This window comes from Vanacampus margaritifer, chromosome 1, assembly GCF_051991255.1.
Source record: "Vanacampus margaritifer isolate UIUO_Vmar chromosome 1, RoL_Vmar_1.0, whole genome shotgun sequence".
NCBI classification, from domain to species: domain Eukaryota; kingdom Metazoa; phylum Chordata; class Actinopteri; order Syngnathiformes; family Syngnathidae; genus Vanacampus; species Vanacampus margaritifer.
In genome coordinates, this window is record NC_135432.1 from 23,744,480 (window position 1) to 23,764,232 (window position 19,753).

At 39.6% G+C, this 19,753-nt stretch overlaps 1 protein-coding gene across 2 annotated transcripts in view; it reads left to right on the plus strand.

Annotated features, from left to right (window-relative positions):
* acot7 (acyl-CoA thioesterase 7) overlaps window positions 1-16,966 on the plus strand; it is a 41,499-nt gene extending 24,533 nt beyond the window's left edge. For both annotated transcript variants that reach the window (XM_077585465.1, XM_077585457.1), the window contains 3 exons: window positions 3,455-3,571; window positions 4,837-5,021; window positions 16,584-16,966. In XM_077585465.1, coding sequence (XP_077441591.1) covers window positions 3,455-3,571; window positions 4,837-5,021; window positions 16,584-16,682 — 401 coding nt within the window. In that variant the 3' untranslated portion in view covers window positions 16,683-16,966. The remainder of the gene's footprint in view (window positions 1-3,454; window positions 3,572-4,836; window positions 5,022-16,583) is intronic.
* Window positions 16,967-19,753: the final 2,787 nt, after the last annotated feature.

The following is a 19,753-nucleotide window of genomic DNA, read 5'->3' on the forward strand; positions in this document are numbered from 1 at the left end:
CCTTTGGCAAACTGGGCTGCACTGGGGACTGGCTTACTAATTGGACTTTTTCCCCTTTTGGAGTGAGCTCTCTCTCCTCTTCACACACAGCAACGCCATGGCACCCCAGCCCTCTCCCCCTCACCCACCCTCTGGCTTGTTCCCTCCCTACGGCAAAGGGAGTCATAGTGTGCCATGTCACCCTGTGAATGTGTAATGGGGGCCCTTGGGCTGTCTTGGCCTTGCTTGTCCTCGTTTTCAGTCTCACATTTAGGCGCACCATCAACCTTTTACGTCGGCTCTACAGTACATGGTGTAATGGGAACTGTATGATTTACTTTAGAGTGAACCTCTGGTTAGAAACTTGCTGACCCCTGGGTACTGTCACGGGGTCTCACACTGGCAAGTAGTCACTGTGTGACACCAAGTTTAACAATGATCATCTTTTTGATTTTCTCCTAAAATGACGGCAATTCCTGATGAAGTACGGATATTTGAATCATTAGCTTTGGTGATTTAAGAACCAAGCAGATGTCAACCAAGATACATCCCAGAAACGTGACTGTGGCAGCCAAGTTCATGGCTCACTGCCAATTGGCTTGCTGCTTGTGTCACTGTGTTGTGCAACATTTTGTCACTCTTCTGCTGTAATATTGTTTACTTTTTTTCACACTGTGCTTCTCTTTCAGGATTTTGTGTAACACACTGCTGTCATGTGTGCCATGTTTAATGTCTACTATTCAGTGCTACACATTTGGGTCATTCTGACCTGCTGTTCTAAACTGTGGCCACATTGTGTGTCTGTCGATGGGCACAAATGATTTATATTATGTCGCCAAGCCATTTTTATTTGGGACAAATAAAAATGTGCTCCCTAAAAAGAATAGTAAACCCTTAATGATACTCTCTGTGGATATGTTTGATTTTATTGTATGTCAGTTGGAATTAGCATCCTTGCTGAAACGCTTCCTACAATGTTAGAAGCATAGACTTGCCCATGATGTCTTGGTTAGATGAATAATTTAGTACTAAGGGGATTTGTCTAACCCTTGATTGATTCTTACTAATTATTTAAGATTACAAGTCCTCTAGACCAATAGTTGGCAAACCTTTTACCTCAAATACCACCTAAACAATTCTTAGCTCTCTAAATACAACCATCATAATAAAATATTGTGGCGCGTAAATCCTGGAGTAATCCAAAATGAGGCATACTTTTTTTCCCCGAATAAATATAATCTATTCTATTATAAACCACTGTAAAAAAAAATATAATAATTATGCACAGTTTGAACATAACACTGAGATTAAATATAGGATAATTAAAAACTTTACTAATTCAATTGCTATTTATTTTTTATCAATAAAGATTGTACCTAAAATGTTTGAATAAAAATTGTTCTGAAAGATTAAATGCAAATGAATTGTACGCAAAAGTTAAATCCAACTTAATTGTACTCATCAATGTTTATCATTATGCTGAATATAATTGGTTATTTTGCATAGCACTAGGGGGCTTGCACACATTTTGAGAATTAATTATCTAGACCAGGGGTCACCAACATATGCCTGTGGGCACGAGGCAGGTAGCCCCCAAGCGCTTCATGAGTAGCCCATGCCTGTTCTAAAAATAGCTCACCACTGAAGTGTTCATTTGAAACTTTTGGTTAGTGTGGATTTGGATTAAGATTTATAGAAATAAACTGTTGCATATTCATATTTACAGTATCTGTTTCCTAAATCATTGTAATCATTAAGATTGCCTGTGTAATTATTACCATATAATTCCAGGTAATTTTAGCAAATTTATTGTTTCAGAAGTTTGTATGAAACTGGTAGGCCTTGGCATCAATCACTCCTCAAGAAGTAGCTCTTACTTTGAAAAAGGGTTGGTGGCCCTTGATCTAGAAACTGGTGTTGACCTTGAGCTAGATTATACGGTAGGTGTGTCTTCAGGATCAACCATCTCGGAAGAATAGAAGTTGCCAGTGAAGAATATCTGGGACTGGAACGTGTTGTTTTGTTGAGCGATTGTGATATGATAGGGATTAGCTGCATGTCCAATATCAGTGTTGTCCTGATATTTAAAGGGCGTCACTGCGCCAGACAGAGCTAGATGAGCTCAGAGGAGATGACTGGACATTAAGAAGTGGCATCAGATTTGTGAATGGAAATGTTTTTGACAACATGGGAAGTCACGGATGGCACAGCTGAATGTGGACGAATCACACAAGGCACAGGATGCTTCATCTGAAACTTTGAACAAAGCTTTATTAACAAAATTACACAGGACTTTTCATGAATTTAGGAGGAACAAATGTCGAAGTAATACAAAACATTATTATAAATCAACTGAACAGACTGTCTTTTATGTGAATGCAGCAGGCAGCACATTCTTGTTTGTACTCCCACACATCAGGTTCCCTACGCCGTGCAGATGGTCAGAGCCAAAAAAAGCCATCCAAAGCAGACTTATTGATTTTGTGTTGTGTTTGAGACTCAGGAGGAATGAATCTGGCAACTACGTTTTATTACTGGAAATTGCAGTTCTTTCAGAAATGGCATGTGGATGTTGATAGATGTCACTGAGACAAAATGCCAAAGAAATCACATGAAAATGCTCACCCTGCGGAATGCATCATAGCCAATAGTTGTGAGTTGGACATGTTCCTTCCAAAAGGTAATATGTTACCTATTGTTTGTTACATTCTTTTCAAAGTAAATGAGAAGGAAGCAAGCAATTCAATGGTTAGTTATTCAAATAAAATGTATGCGCTATCTGCCATCTTTCACTTTGAATCCTCTTCATATGCACTTCCAAAATATGCCACAGTAGCGCTGTTGCAATGATTGACATGTCTCTTAGCCAATGATAATGACATTGATTGAAAAGCAAGACAGCAGGACTTCAATGGAAATACAGTACTGTACGTACAGTACACTGACTACAGTAATATACAAACAACTTGTAGAAAAAGTAAAACAACAGCCAAACAAACTGCACATTTCATTTCGTTTCCTTCATTTCAAGTAAGCTCTAATATCAATAAGTGCGTCTACATTTGTGCTTTCATTGCTCTCACTGTTTCTTTCTAGCTCTTTAAAAATTAATCAACTTTTAGTGCGAAATCTGCCAAAGTGCCCTGTAAGCTTTCTGAATTATTTGACGTGGTCTTAAAAGTGAAAAATCACCCCAAAATAAATATCACCCTGTTTTCTCAGTACCAAATATGCTGCTGTGGGAGGCACAGTGGCACTTTCACAGCAGCAAGGAATATGAAACAATTGTCAATTTGTCTATTTTTGTGTGTGCAGTTTTGCTAGAATACTGTACAACAGTGTTAGCTTATATAGAGGTACCTTGAAATTCATGAACTTCTTCTGGTCCTTCAGATGGAAACGCTTACACATCTACTGACCATACTTGTAGATGTCTGGCATGTGACTGAACTATGCCTGTTCGTGTGTTGAACAGGCGTGACCATGAAGCTGATGGATGAGGTCGCGGGCATTGTGGCAGCACGCCACTGCAACACCAACATTGTCACCGCCTCTGTGGACGCCATCAACTTTCATCGCAAGATTAAGAAAGGTTACCATGAGAATGCTGAATTCTTCATACCCATTAATGATGCTCTATATTGTGAAAGCATTAAGAGCCGATGAAAGGGTGGTCGAGACCAATTAGGTTTTGTGTCTGACAAAAAAAAACATTTTATTCAATCACATTTTTTGTGTATTATTATTATAGGTAAAAAGGGCAAAATGGCAGCTACAGTTGAGGAAATAATTATAATATTTTCAGTTAAAACTGCAGAAACCTTTTCTGTATTCCTCTATATTGACCAAAGTGCTTCCAGCAGTTCCAAATGTCAGTTTATGCACAAAACATTCAGGCTTCTGCTAGATACCTTTTTAGATACTGTACCTTTTAACTTGGAGTTTATCTAGGTTTTGATTATTATTTTTTTTACAATTTTGGTCTAAATTTTAATATACAAAACCTGGCATTTGAACAGGGGTGTGTAGACTTTTTATGCCCACTGTATCTTAAGTATGTACCAAGGGCCACATACTTTGTTCTTTAATCCGGCCCGCTGCGCATTTACATTATCAACAATCATGTTATATTTCTTGCTTTACTTGGCTATTTATTTATTTTTACAATAAAAATGGGTTAATTGAAATTGATTTATTCAAGTAATTTATTAATTGGCTATATAATGTAGTATACATTAAACAAATTGATATTATTTGATCAAATATTCGTTTAACTAATAACAGAACTATTACATTTTCATTTTATTAATAAAATAACATACACTTTTAAAGTTTGGCCTTATCGACTAATAACCTGGCCAAACATTCGGTTTTAAAAAGTCAAATGTGTCCCGCAAATGTTTGCCCACCTATGATCGAGACCTTTGCAGCAGTTTTATTTTGCTCATTTTAAAATCATAATTTTTCAAAAAATGCTTTATCTACTAAAGCATGCAGATAATAGGATTCTACATTTATGTGATATGACAGCCAAAAGAATCTTTTTCAGCTCACTCAGTCATGTTCATTTTCCTTGTATTATTATTTGCGCTTCAAAATAGAAATCAGACTGCAGGGATAATGCCTCCCTTCCACGTTTCCATGGCAATCCACAGTAATAACACACTTTGAGCACATTAAACTGACTAAAGAAACAACCCCACTGACAAAAGTGGAAGAATACTTATTTTCATGAAAGCGCGCACAGTTTACATCATTATTTTACTAACTTACATGCATATATTAGCATACATCTAATCAACCTGAAAAAGCAGCAAGACACAAAAGGACATTTCGTTTTTTCTCTTCCCTGTCAAGGCTGTGTGGTCACCGTCACAGGCCGTCTCACCTTCATCAGCAACAAGTCTATGGAAATAGAAGTGGTGGTAGATGCCTCCTCACTGGTTGACTCAGAGAAAGTTAGCTATCGTGCAGTCTCGGCCTTCTTCACTTTCATCTCGTTGGACAAGTTCGGCAAAGCTCAGCTCGTCCCTCTTCTTAAGGTCAGTACTATTTTGCACACTCTTGAGAATGACACTCAAATGTCCCTGGCCCTATTATAACATATCACCTTATCCATCCATGTCCATGAAGTCTGACACCTTTGTCATAAAACCTTTATTGTATTCAAATTGTACACAACTTGTAGTGTTGCTTAGATACCACTGTATTTTTTTTTTTATAAGAGCAACTCTTGCTCTTCTGGATCCAAGGGAACGACTCTAATCAAGCATAACATTCAGTTTCTAACAAACACAGGAATGCAATTCAACAATTTTATATCATTCTAATTTTATATGTAAGACAAAAAATTATTTTAGCATAAAATATAGTTCAAAGAGATTCTATGTACTGCTGTATGAAGCATTTTGAAGCACTTTATATTGAGTTGAGGTGCACCTAAAAAATTATAATGATATGTTTTGGCCTTATTTTAACAAGTTATTAATAGAAATTAATTTAAAAAATTATGTGACTATTTGTGACAAAAAAAAAATCACATTTTAAGAGACCAGCTCATGAAAAAAATGACAATAACAAGCATTTTAAAAAGTAGCACATGGCATCGGACTGAGATTTGTTCCGTGGGAGCAGTTGTTGGTGGTACTTTAAGGATTATTATGTACTGATCATGATTGGGCGCGTTTGTATCCTCCTTAAGGCAATCACCTGCCCACAATGCCTGTAATTCTGCTCATTTAAGTTCCTTTTGATTTAATCAGCATCGCTGCGTGTTACAGTATTGTCGTGAGGAAGCCGTGGTTGAATACTAATGCCCTAACAAGGTCCCTAAGCATTTGCCAAACATTTGGCTGTTTTAGCACTTCCTATCTGCATATAAAGCTTCTGTGTTTACCGGTACCTACTGAGTGCAATGGGACACCTGCTGTTGGAGCACACCCGCCCTCATCCATATCCTGTTAATATGCAAGCACACTACCATCTGTTTAAATGAACAAATTCACTGTTTTCACGCAGAATTCTACTGCACTGATAGTATAGATACTGTAGATCTAACACTTAGAACCATGTGCAGTTAGAAAAATATGGCTTCAGTGGTTGAGCTTGAGGTGTTGTATTTATTGTATTATTTGTTTTTATTTATTTCTATTGCGGTCTGTTGAAATATATCTCATTCTATATCTCAGTTCATGGTGCAAAAAAAAGTGCTCTGCTGAAAAAATATCATCTCTGATTCAACTTTAATCACATTATAGTCGACCACAAAAATGATCTATTGGTTCAACCCTTACAGAGTGCAGTCGTTGTCCATACATGTCCATACTGTGTATATCCAGCTGACTGTTTCCCACCTTGCTTCTCTAATGTACTGTACGTAGTTGTTGTCCCTATATGGTTAAATTTATTTGTTTGTGTGTAACATCCTGCCAAACAGTAGTCATTGAATGAACCTGGTCAAGAGTGCATTTTCCTTCCTCAATGGATTACATGCAGATTATATATATTTCACACATCAGTCCAATTTTCACCTGAGCTCCCTCGTGGGAATTGGATGGAAACGCTGTGATGTTATTTTACCAAGCAAGTTGAAGGATTGAATCAGGCCTGAGATCAGTTTGTCCACGGTTTTAATTACAAGTACGAGTACAAGTATATTTGAGTACTTGCCGAAGCAAGTATTGATACTTGATGCAACAAAAACTTATTTTATTTAACATGGAATAGATTTGACTCAAATAGGACACTTCTCATGGACACGGATTTATCTTATTCTACTTGCGGTAGAGATATATGTGCTGGATCTGATGCATATAAATTGGCCTGCAGGGGGCACTGTTGCATGGGGCAGTGTGGTGTACATGAAGGTTTGATAAAACACACAAAGAAGAATGTTGTGGTAAAGCTCGCTTTTATATGGCTCATTTTCACAAAGTTGAAAGAATATATGTCTGTAAGTATTGTTGTAACCGTGTTTTGAATATTTTGCTGTTCTGTTTGTGTTTGAATAATCAATATTTAAAGAGACATCTATTTGAGTGGGATCATATCTTCCCTTAATAGTTATGTTAACTCACATTGAAATGTTACTGAATTTTGAACCCTGGTCATCAGTAGTTGCTGGGTAATCTTCAATTAGCGAAACAGCTATCTGTACTTTCTACTAAAACCTTAAACCAGAGCTAGCAAGCTAGTTAGGGGTTTTGTATGGTTCTGGTATGTGCAACATAAGTTGCTGTACAAACTACGACCACCACTCTACTTAATTGACAATAAAAATAAATGTTTACATTTTACTTTAGTACATTTCAGACTGTTTAAAGAGCATAATGTTTTAATTTTGGTGCTTCCAATGTATGTGTATGTGCTGTGGTGGTAGGTAGATGAGGGCTGCTGGGTGGTGGGAGATGGAAACACACCTGTTTTCTTTTGTTAGGAGCAAACATACTTTTTAATCTAACCCACCTCTGCTGCCAGTCACCATTTTTAAAAGCGCCTGCCACTGTCCCCATTTCCATTTGACACAAGCTTGTGTTTGCTTCGCCTTTTGTGTTCCTGCTTCCACGCATTCACTTTCCCATCTCCAATGAGCTGCTCCTGTCCTTTGTTTTATTGGCACGAAACGGCAGCCATGATAGGCCTCGTTGTAATGTATCACTACGCCTCAATTCCATGAAAAGAGAAGAAAAACAACAGAAATGAGCTCTCCTGATGATTTTAATAATTCATCCTCGGCTCTGTAAATGGAACCTGCACATTTGCGATTCTTTGGAGCATGCCAAATGAAAAGTGTACGTGTGTGCATGTATTGTTGGACATAAATACAGCACAGATAGAAAGGACTGATGTGCTTGCTTGAAAGAGAAAGCTCAAATGTGTGTGAACGTTTGCAATGCAAATTAGCTTGAAGATAAGCATGTTAATTTCTATGAGAAAGGAGGCACATGAGGCTAAAGTCTTGCTATTTCTGTCTTCCTGCTGGCTTAGACGAGGACCGAGACGAGATCCAAAACGAGGGAGCGCTCACGTGAACTCTATTACTGACTCCACCCCTCCGTGCACAAAGAGATGCATTATGATGAGCAGGAAACAAGAAGGGACACATCAATCCAATTAACACCTAATGATAACCCTAACGATAGTGATTGGACTTTAATGGATGGGAATGCCACAGCAACATCAATTTGCCGTGCAAGCTAGATGACGGCGAGTATACAGTAGAAGAGTGACCTCGTTTTGCTAAATTTATCCCTGTTTTCTCCAATAGATAAGCCCCCCCCCCCACCCACACACACACACACACACACACACACACACACTTTGGCTTCCAACAAATTGATTAATTTGCATCGTTTCAGTAATCAACACAATTTGGAAGACAGGTCTATCATAACCCATCTCAAGACTCATGCCTCAAATTGATGAGGAATGTGGCCGTTTTGGTTTTCTGAGGCCCCACATGGAATCCAATAAGAAGCAGGTATCATAGACAGTTGGGCGACTTGAAATTGTGAGGCTTTCTTGCCTACACCGTCTAATGTGGGCCGAGCATGGCATCAGACTTTAATGGTAAAGGTGGTGCGAGGGCCCGGTCATCACTACGGGCACCTTTAATTTATATGATTTATAGATTTTAGGCATCTGTGGCCCATAATAAATTGGTGGCCACTTTGTTGGTTACGTTTTAGGTCATGATTTACTTATTATTAGTTACTTTTAGAAAACTATTGACAACTACTGTACCTTGATCTGTGTCACATCCTAGCCTTCTATCACCTCAAAATATTATTTTTTATTGCCGGAGTATTTTTTGTGCTGCTAATAGGTTTTATTCTTTGACCGTGAAGATTTGACTTGGTAATTTAAGAAATCAAACTAAGACGTTTGTTGTGTGGACTGCAAACTAGAGAATTACACATTAAGTGACACAGAAAAAGGCACAGCCTGTGGAACATTTAATTAATACAACCTGGAATTATTTTATCTTGATGACCACATTTTGTTCACCAACCATCAACATTTAATTAACAGAACATCTAAAAGGAACGTGAAATGGTAACATTTTCTTACTACTTCATACTACTGAGCTGTACTCATTACTAGTTGACTTATCAAGTGCATCATAACTAGTTATAGCTAGAGCATGCAATGCAATGGCCTTTTTGAAAGTAAGCCATTAGGATGGGTTTACCATTCTCCAAAACTCACCGTATTTTGCAGGCACGTTCATCTTGATCTTGGTGAATGTTTGGTAGTGGTTGTGTGTACCTTTGGCCTTCAAAAAGACAATGCAAGTAAACAATGAAAAATGCCGTTGATGGGATAAACAATAGCATTTGTCTCGCAGTGTTATAGCCCTGTTGACAAACGGATATTTGAATGCAACGGTGGACCACATGTAGACAGACAATACTGTAATAATCACAGGCATGTATTCTTTTTCCTCTGCCAAGAACGATGAGTATTACTGCAGAGTTTTGGCTAGCTCTATGTATATCAGTTTGTTAGCATTATACTGCCTGGTGGCTAAGGTCAAAGTACACTAGAGTGTAGTTTTTCTTGTAGAGGCTGGAACGGATTGATGCCATTTTTATTCATTTCATAGGGGAGAGGTGATTTCACATTACGAGCATAATCATGGAATGAATTGAACTCCTATCCCAAGACACTACTGTGTAACAGTGTTTGAAAGACTCAGCCATGCCACAAAAAAACCTAAAAAATCCAAGAATAATGTACATGCCAGAGGAATTATAATTGCCCATATATACACCACCCCAAGCCATACAAAATTACTACTTACTTTAATATATTAGAGAGATTTAGTTTGAGCATAAGAACAGCAAATAGGTCGATTTTTCTGTAGTGAACTGCTAGCATGCAGTGAAACACTACTTGTGTTAAGTCTTCTCAACTGTATGTCTCCCAACTGGCAATGACAAATTCATCAGTGCTTGCAGCTTAATTAAAACTTGTAACATAGAGCTTACATTTGCATTTGAGTCCATACATGATCTTTGAATAGACAGCGATACAATGAAACGGCAGCAGCTTCACCGATGAATATTTCATGACATTGTGACAGATTCAGCTCGAGTTGTGCTCTATAAATAGTCTGGATGAAAGACAGATTCTTCTATTTTTGACTGCAGGTGCTTCCCCCACCCCAGCACCCCATTCTCTCAGCCAGGCGTCCTCCCCACTGAGCTCGCTCTCTTTCTATTTATAGAATTTCCCATTTTAGCTCAGCAGGGTCTCAGCACTTGTGTGTGTGTTCATGGAGGGAGGTGTCATGTAAATTGGGGAAGGAGGACAGCATGGGTAGGGGGGATGGGGGCGTGGCTGGTGGTATCTCCCGCGCAAAGAAGCACCATCATTTTGTTTTGGGCCACAAAATAGCAATAAGAGATGAGTGGAGATTCCTGCTAGCACACTTTGCTGTATTCCACATGTATACGTTACATCAGAGATGGGCAACACAAATGCTTGGAGGGGAGCACAATTTTGCATCAGTGCTACTTACTGGGGTCCACAATTTAACCAAATGTATGACAAAAATGCCACTTCAAATACCAACAAATATGTGCATATGTGCAAAATACATGCTCTTAATATTTTACACAACAGATTTCTTAATGCATGTATTGCCACTATCCTAACCCAACATTAAAGGGTTTGAAATAAACGACAAAATAACCACACACTGTATCCCCGCACCCCAGCGCAAAGAGATCTCTTACATAAAAAGCTGAACAAGAAGCCAACATGATGTGCAAGAAGTCATTTTGTGCATTCAAATTTTTTTTATATTATTGAGGTAGTACTGTGTTTGTCCTGTATATTATTCCAAATCTGCAAAAAAATATTCAACCTACTTCCGTGGTATAGGGTATTAAAATCCTGGTGTAATTAAAACGAAGGTATGTCTGCCATCTAGTGGTGAATGGTGATATTACAACTTAAAGTTACAGTCAAATCCTGCATACTTGTGGTTTGGCGGCCATTTGCCTATTTGCAGTTGTATTTTCCATATATTTAAATATATATATATGTTTACTCTAATATTTAAGGGATTTTTTTCATTATTTCCAGAATTTTCTTCCCCATTTCCAGCCGTTTTTTGATTATCCATTATCATTTTCTGAAGATTTTTTAGGATATGTAGATTTTTTAAAATTTTTAATAGAAACTTCTCAATGTTCAGCGCCATCGTGTTGTTATCAGAAAGGCGGCATTTGCATGCTGTCAATGAGCACTGCTTTCCTGCTCACAACACTTCCTATCCCCTCGCCTTTCCCCTTTCCAAACTTGCCCGTTCTTTCCTCCCTTCCTTCTCTTCTTTTCTTTTCTTCCATTTTTTATACCAGTCAGTAAATCAGCATTTCCTCTGTAATGTCGTTTCTTCATGCTTAATTCTCCTTTGTCTTGCTCCCTTCTGTTGTTTTCCACCAACTCTCTCCATTTTTCCCTCACCTTTGTTCTTCTCTTATCATTTATTTCTACCTTCCACTGTAACTCATGTTCCATATACTTTGGTTTTTGTGGTCACACTCGTGTTGTCTGTCTCCTCTAATCTTGTGACTCAGTTCTTTCCTTCTCATCTGCCTCCCTTCTTCCTCTCTTGCCCTTCATCTCCATTTCTCCTTGCTTTTGTCTATCATGTTCCTTCTTCCTTGCATCTTTCCCTCCTTTCCTACCTCCTCTTCCTCCGAGGCTGCCTTCCTCCCGCCTTCCTTGGCGGCAGAGACTCATCTGTCGTCCCTTTACATGAAAACAAGCCTGGTTGTCATGGCAACCTACTGTGGTCCAAGTCACGCCGTGTTTATTTTTAGACGCCAAGCCTTCAACTCGATAGTCAACGGGTTAATGGCGACACGCTTGACAGAGTTGAGATATTCGTGACTGCGTAGATGTCTGAGGCACATCATTGCACTGCACTGCTCATTTCCTTGCTTAATAAAGAATCGTGGATGAAAAGTGTAAATTGTATTATATTTGTATTATCGTAAAAATGAAAAAAGGAAAAAAATAGTTTGGAGAGTCAATTCTTGTTTTCAGAAATGACATTTGGAGATGTGGCCAACATTTTCCGGAATAATCAACTTTTACCGTCTTCTTCAAGACGCTGACATTTGGTGTATAATTAAAATTTGAAACACAATGAGACACACAATACTGCTTTGGGTGAGATGGTAGTCATTAGCAGTAGGATAATCATAGTTATTAATCTGCAGCTGCTGTGTGAATGAAATTTCAAGGGAACACAATGTACACTTTCTTGTAATATTGTGTCTCTCAGTCGATATAAAAACAGACAAAGCCATTAATGATTGCTTATTCATTGAACAACTTCTCATACATTCATGGCAAGTGGTATTTTTCATCTTTTTTTATTTAATTAATAACATTGCATTACATTCAAACTTGTATATCTTATATTCTCACATCATTCCAAAGCAGTTAAGAGTAAGTACACAAATAAACTTGTACCTTCACTATCAGACATTATTATTATTATTATCATGTGTAGCCAATGCACCTATATGTTCTAGTTGATCCCTACTTAGCAACAAAAATAAAATCTTCCACTTTTCTGGGTAAATGTTCTACAAGACGTGGAACTTTTGCGGATCACACAATGCCACAACAATGTTTGATGGGGTTGAGGTCAGTGTTCTGGGTTTGTCTTTACATGCACATTTACATGTCGTGACTGTAGTTCGTTTGTAGCTCTGCATCACAATCTGAAATTGTCATCCCATTTGAGAGGTGACCCCTACTCCTGTCCCAGAATGCTGACATTTTGTCTTTTGCGTTGCCACCTTTCTCCCGCCATAAAGTTAAAGCGCCATCTGTCAGCTCAGCGCTCGGAGCGCTGCTGAGTGGCAGGTGCTCTTGAATGTGCCAACCCCCTGGTGTGAGCAGATTGAAGAGCCTGCTTCTGAATAAGCCATGAATGCTGATGATAGTCACTTGCCGTGTATTTAAAAATAAACAGTCACACGCGTGCCGCAAGGGGGCGCAAGCCAGTGTCTTCTTGTGCCAGTCCCAAGCCAGGATAAATACAGAGCGTTGTGTCAGCAAGGGCCTCCGACGTAAAACTTTGGCCAATTCAAACATGCAAATCAAATATATGACTTCTATACCGGATCGGTCGAGGCCCGGGTTTAACAATGACCGCCATCGGTGCTGTTGACCTACAGGGTGCCGGTGGAAACTGGACTACTGTTGATCGAAGAAGGAAAGGAGAAAAGTGTGTTCGTAGGAAGAAAGAGAAGAGAAACACCAAGAGTTTGGGACTGAGTAGGGAATTTTAATGTTAGAACTATGACAGGAAAAGGTAGAGAGATGGTTGGCATGATGCAGAGGAGGAAGGTGGACATACTGTGTGTTCAGGAGACCAGGTGGAAAGGGAGCAAAGCTAGAAGTTTAGGAGCAGGGTTCAAGTTATTCTATCATGGTGTAGATAGGAAGAGAAATAGAGTAGGAGTTATTGTGAAGGAATAGTTTGTTAGGAACGTCCTGAAGGTAAAAAGAGTGTCAGATAGAGTGATGAGACTGAAGCTCGGAATTGAAGGTGTGATAATCAGTGTTGTTAGTGGGTGTGCGCCACAGGTAAGATTTGAGCTGGAGGAGAAGGAGAACTTTTGGTTGGACCTGGATGAAATGATGCAGAGCATCCCTAGAAGTGAGAGAGTTGGCATTGGTGCAGACTTCAATGGACATGGTGCAGGAAACAGAGGTGATGAGGAGGTGGTGGGCAAGTTTGGTATCCAGGAGAGGAACGCAAAAGGACAGATGGTGGTTGACTTTGCAAAAAGAATGGAAATGGCTCTTGTAAATACTTTCTTCCAAAAGAGGCAGGAACATAGGGTGATCTACAAGAGTGGAGGTAGGAGTACACAGGTAGACTACATCTTGTGTAGACCGTATAATCTGAAGGAGATCAGCGACTGCAAAGTAATGGTAGGTGAGAGTGTAGCCAGACAGCATAGGATGGTAGTGTGTAGGATGACGTTGGTGGTGAGGAAGACAAAGACGGCAAAGGCAAAGCAGAGGACGAAATGGTGGAAGCTGAAAAAGGAAGAGTGTTGCATGACTTTCAGGAAGGAGTTGAGACAGGCTCTGGATGTTCAGGAGGTGCTTCCAGATGACTGGACAACTACAGCAAATGTGATCAGGGGAACAGGTAGGACAGTCCTTGGTGTGTACTCTGTAAGGAAAGGAGATAAGGAGACTTGGTGGTGGAATGAGGAGATGCAGAAGTGGATCCAGAGAAAGAGGTTAGCTAAGAAGAAGTGGGACACTGAGAGGACTGAAAAAAGTAGACAGGAGTACAGGGAAATGCAGAGTAAGGTGAAAGTAGAAGTGGCAAAGGCCAAACAAGGGGCTTAAGAGGACTTGTATGCTTGGTTAGACAGGAAGAAGGAAGAGACTGATCTATACAGGTTGGCAAGGCAAAGAGACAGAGATGGGAATGACATGCAGCAGGTTAGGGTAATAAAGGATAGGGATGGAAGTGTGTTGACAGATGCCAGTAGTGTGATGGGAAGATGGAAAGAGTACTTTGAAGAGTTGATGAATGAGGAAAATGAGACAGAACAAAGAGTAGAAGAGGTGACTGTTGTGGACCAGGAAGTAGCAAAGATTAGTAAGGATGAAGTAAAAGGGGCATTGAAGAGGATGAAGAATGGAAAGGCACTTGTTCCTGATGATATACCTGTGGAGGTATGGCAGTGTCTAGGAGAGGTAGCAGTAGAATTTCTGACTGACTTGTTCAACAGGATCTTAGATAGTGAGAAGATGCCTGAGGAATGGAAGAGAAGTGTGCCGGTGCCCATTTTTAAGAACAAGGGCGATTGTTGCAACTACAGAGGAATAAAGCTGATGAGCCACACAATGAAGCTATGGGAAAGAGTAGTTGAAGATAGACTGAGGGCAGAGGTGAACATTTGTGAGCAGCAGTATGGTTTCATGCCAAAAAAAGAGTGCCACAGATGCACTATTTGCTTTGAGGATGTTGATAGAAAAGTACAGAGAAGGTCAGAAGGAGCTGCATTGTGTCTTTGTAGATCTGGAGACAGCTTATGACAGGGTGCCCAGAGAGGAACTGTGGTTTTGTATGAGGAAGTCTGGAGTGGCAGAGAAGTTTGTTCAAGTGGTGCAGGACATGTATGAGGACTGTAAGACAGGGGTGAGGTGTGCTGTAGGTGTGACGGAGGAGTTCAAAGTGGAAGTGAGACTGCATCAGGGATCAGCTCTGAGCCCCTTCTTGTTCGCTATGGTAATGGACTGGATGACAGACGAGGTTAGACAGGAATCTCCAATGACTATGATGTTTGCTGATGACATAGTGATCTGTAGTGAGAGCAGGAAACAGGTGGAGGAGAAGCAAGAGGCGTGGAGGTTTGCCCTGGAAAGGAAGGGAATGAAGGTTACTCGTAGCAAGACGGAATATCTGTGTGTGAATGGGAGGGACCCATGTGGAAGAGTGAGGCTGCAGGGAGAAGAGACCAAGAAGGTGGAGGAGTTTAAGTATTTAGGGTCAACAGTCCAGAGCAATGGAGAGTGTGGAAAAGAAGTGAAGAAGCGTGTGCAGGCAGGCTGGAACGGGCATAGAAGAGTTTCAGCTAAAATGAAAGGAAAGGTTTATAAAGCTGTGGTGAGACCAGCGATGTTGTTTGGTCTGGAGACAGTGCCACTGAGGAAAAGACAGACGGCAGAGCTGGAGTTGGCAGAGATGAAGATGCTGAGGTTCTCTTTGGGAGTGACCAGGATGGATAGAATCAGGAATGAGTATATCAGAGGGACAGCACATGTTAGAGGCTTTGGAGATAAAGTCAGAGAGGCCAGACTGAGATGGTTTGGACATGTCCAGAGGAGAGATAGTGAATATATTGGATGCTGAGTATCCAAATGCCAGGCAGGAGGTCTAGAGGAAGACCAAAGAGGAGGTTTATGGATGTAGTTGAAGAGGACATGAAGGTAGTTGGTGTGAGAGCAGAGGATGCAGAGGACAGTGTTAGATGGAGGCAACTGATTCACTGTGGCGACCCCTGAAGGGAAAAGTTGAAAGGAAAAAAAAAAGAAGTTGCACGTGTACTCCCCTGTCTGGGGAGGTAGACGAGGGAGAGTACAAGCTGCACTGTAAAAAAAATCCATGGGTGCTGTTCCTTGGGTGGCCATGCTGTTTAAGCGGGGAGGCAGTCTAATTCAACTGCAGGATTGCACGTGGCTAACCCTTGTGAATCTAAAAAGACTGCTTGAGCTAAGGAGGTGAAAAAATGATTTTTTTCACTTTCAAACCTAGCACTGACGAGCCTTGATGTGGTGTCTTTATAATCTTATGACATCCACACTTTTGCAAAGATTTACTATGCTGAAGTTTAATTTACACAATCAGGAAAATGTTCCTTAAGTAAAGAATTTCCCATGTAAACTTATTAAAATGCACTTTTATATATATATATATATATATATATATATATATATATATATATATATATATATATATATATATATATATATATATATATATATATATATATATAATAATGTGTTTCTATTTTGTATGACGGCAATATCTTTCTATTATTTCTACTCAGGTTAATGACCAAGGGGAGCAGAAGCGTTATGATGAAGGCCAAGCCCGTTACCTCTTCAATAAAGCCAAGAGACTTGCGGAGAAGGAGGCCAAGCAGTGACACGTCTGCAGCACAACACGGAAGGAAAACAAAAGTCCCTTTTCTCGTCCTCTTTAGCCTCCTCCTGAACCCTGACCTGTTTCATGCACCAAAGCGATCACATATAATATAAGTATTTAATGTTAAATAAGAGAGAGAAATATTTTAATTTTGTGACATGCAGCTACTGACTAGTCTTTTATGAGAAGCCTTTCAAAGGACTTGATGAAGTATACCGGGTAGTACAAAATTCAAAAAAAGAAGAAAAGAAAGATGAAGGAACAAATAAAAAATCCTGAACATGAGTCTGATCTCTTGCCTTGTGCCCCTGCTTCTTTCATGATGATGATGATGATGATGATGATGATGATGTCATTGTCTTGGGCATGCCTTGGCAAAGAGGACGCCCCCCATCTTTTCACCACTGACGTTAGCAGTGAAATCAAAGGGGGAGGGGGAAGTGCAGGGGTGGCTTGGGGGGTTTTGACTCAACTCGCATGTCTCCCACGCCTTCAACCCCCCCCTTCTCTCCTGTGCTCTCTCACACTGCCTCACTGCTCTCTTTTCCTTCCTCCTGTGCAGCCACAAATGTGCATGATGGTTCTCCAGTCTGCTGCTTTGTCACTTCTGTACTCCTTGCGTTCACTCTTTCTGTGTCTCGGCCAGCTTTGTACTACTAAAATGCACTAAAACTAAAAAATCACAGTACCTTTTACACACGTTTCTGTTCTTTGGAGCTGAATGGCAAAAAAAAAAAATCATTAATCAAGCAATACATTTTCAAGCCTTTCTGTGCCTTCCAGTCTCACATTCAGTCAGCTCAGTGGCTCCGAGAACATCTTTTTGGTAGCCTTGCAACACCGAGGTACTGTTGATCACCTGTTAGGTATCATGATGTCGAAATGTGAGCAGCCTGATGAAGACGACTATGTAAATACCAATTCTAATAGAACCAAGACATTTTTGGATGATTAATGGATTAAACACCGGTTGTTAGAGAACAGCAAATTGTGCGAAAAGTAGTCATATTTTCATTCCACGCAACAGATGGCAAGATTTCCCGTGATATGAAAACTGCACTAGAGTGAAGAGTGTATCAGAGAGAGAGAGAGAGAGAGAGATGGTGAAGAGACAGCCAGCGGAGGATCACCAGAGCAAAGCACCTTTTTTTCTCTTTCTCCTTGCGCAGGCACAAAATGATTTGTCATTGGATCTTCAAGGTTATTGTTTCTGTCCCCAGAGTCCCTCCAGCACAGCATGCTAGCTTTTCATTCTCACCATGAAAATGAAGTTAGTGCCAGGCTTCCACTAGGCACTTTGAATCTATTTTTAACCCTAGTGAGGTTAAAGCATTTTGAGGGAAAAAGAGAGCGCAATTCATTTCGGAAAACAAAACATGACCTCCTCTTATTATGTGCACTGCTCTAAAACATCACATTTGTCATCACGTGTGGCAATTTTCAACACTGTTTTCAGCCATTTCAATTGGGCTGGTTGCAGCTGGCTGTCACACATCAAGCCACAATTGGTAACTATGGTTACCAACAGTATGTGGCATACAGCTGTTTTGTCTTTGCATTTGTTTTGCTTGGTCGAATCATCCCTCTATTACTCATCCCTGCTTGTAAAGTCTGGATCATGTGAAGAGTGGAGGTGCTGCGTATTTTGCTCAAGCCTGGTTACAAATGTATGTTTCATTTCATCACTCCTCCCACACGTTTTTGATAATAATAATAGGACATTTCCAGTAATACATTGTCGTATAATCAAGTGTTGGCATATATCAATTATATATATACAGTATATATATAATTTTTTTCAATTGTAATTAATCGCACTTCAATTGTTAACTCGCAATTAATCACAAATTTTATATCTGTTCTAAATGAACAATAAAAAAAAATCCTAAAGAAAAAATTGTTAAACTAATAGAAATATGGCTGCATCTTTTAGTTATTCATACAGTAATTTCATTTTAATTTTTAAAATTAAAAAGATGCACTGTACTGCGAAAAGCGAGTGTGATATTAATTTGTGTTGAGGTTGTTTTTCTACCACTAGATGGCATAATTGCATTTGTAAGACGTTGGTGACAGCTCAGTGCATTTTCTTTTCATATTAACAACTATCTAATCTTTAATATGCAAGTAACTTGTGAAATTCTGCACATTTTTAAAATTGTAAAATTCAACTTGACTCCAGTCTCCACAAATATATGCATTAATATTAAATGTATAACTGCTAAATTTTGACGTGAACGTGTCTGTTGCGTTGTGACTGGAATTCCCCCAGTACAGGCTTTCCAAGTAAGGGACGTTACATTAATCGCACGTTAAGCTCACTAATTATGATACCCCTAATATATATTGATATGTATTTGTTTGTCTATCTAAACAAATATTGTAAGTTCTTGAATGCAAAAGTGAGCCATGGATCCCCACAAAGGTCTTTGCTTGAAACACTATTAGTAGTATTAGAATTGCTACGAAAAGCTTCACGTTGATAAAGCAGGTTTACGTCCGTCGATCCAGGTCAGTACAGACAGTCCTTCTCAATGTGTGTATTTTTTTTTCCGAGGCGTCGCGTCATAAAGCACTCATGGTGCAAACACAAATTTCTAACTGTGCTTGCCTGCGGAAATACCAAAAGATAAAAAACTCTATCTCTGCGAACAAATAGATAGCACTTGTGTTACAATAACCCTGTGCACGAAAATAGAGCCCTCAAAGTCTTTAGTAAGACAACCTAACCTGCTTAGTTTTTGGAATGTGGGAGGAAGCCGGAGAAAACTCATGCAAGAACAGAACATGAAAAAGAACAAATAAGGTTTGGATTTATTCAAGACACCTGAGGAAGCTGTTCACCAAACAAATTGGGAAGAATAAATCAAGCCCATAAGCACGTGTCATGTCATCTGAATGAGAGCAATGATGGATCACAAAGTGGAGAGAGCGACAAGGCCACTTATATGGGATGAAAGATGGCCTTGAGCAAGAGGAAAACCATTAAGGGCTCATAAAGATGGATTAAAGATGAAGTGAGCCAGTGCTGGAAACAAGAACTCTGGGCTTTCGTCGCAGAGCGAGCTCTTT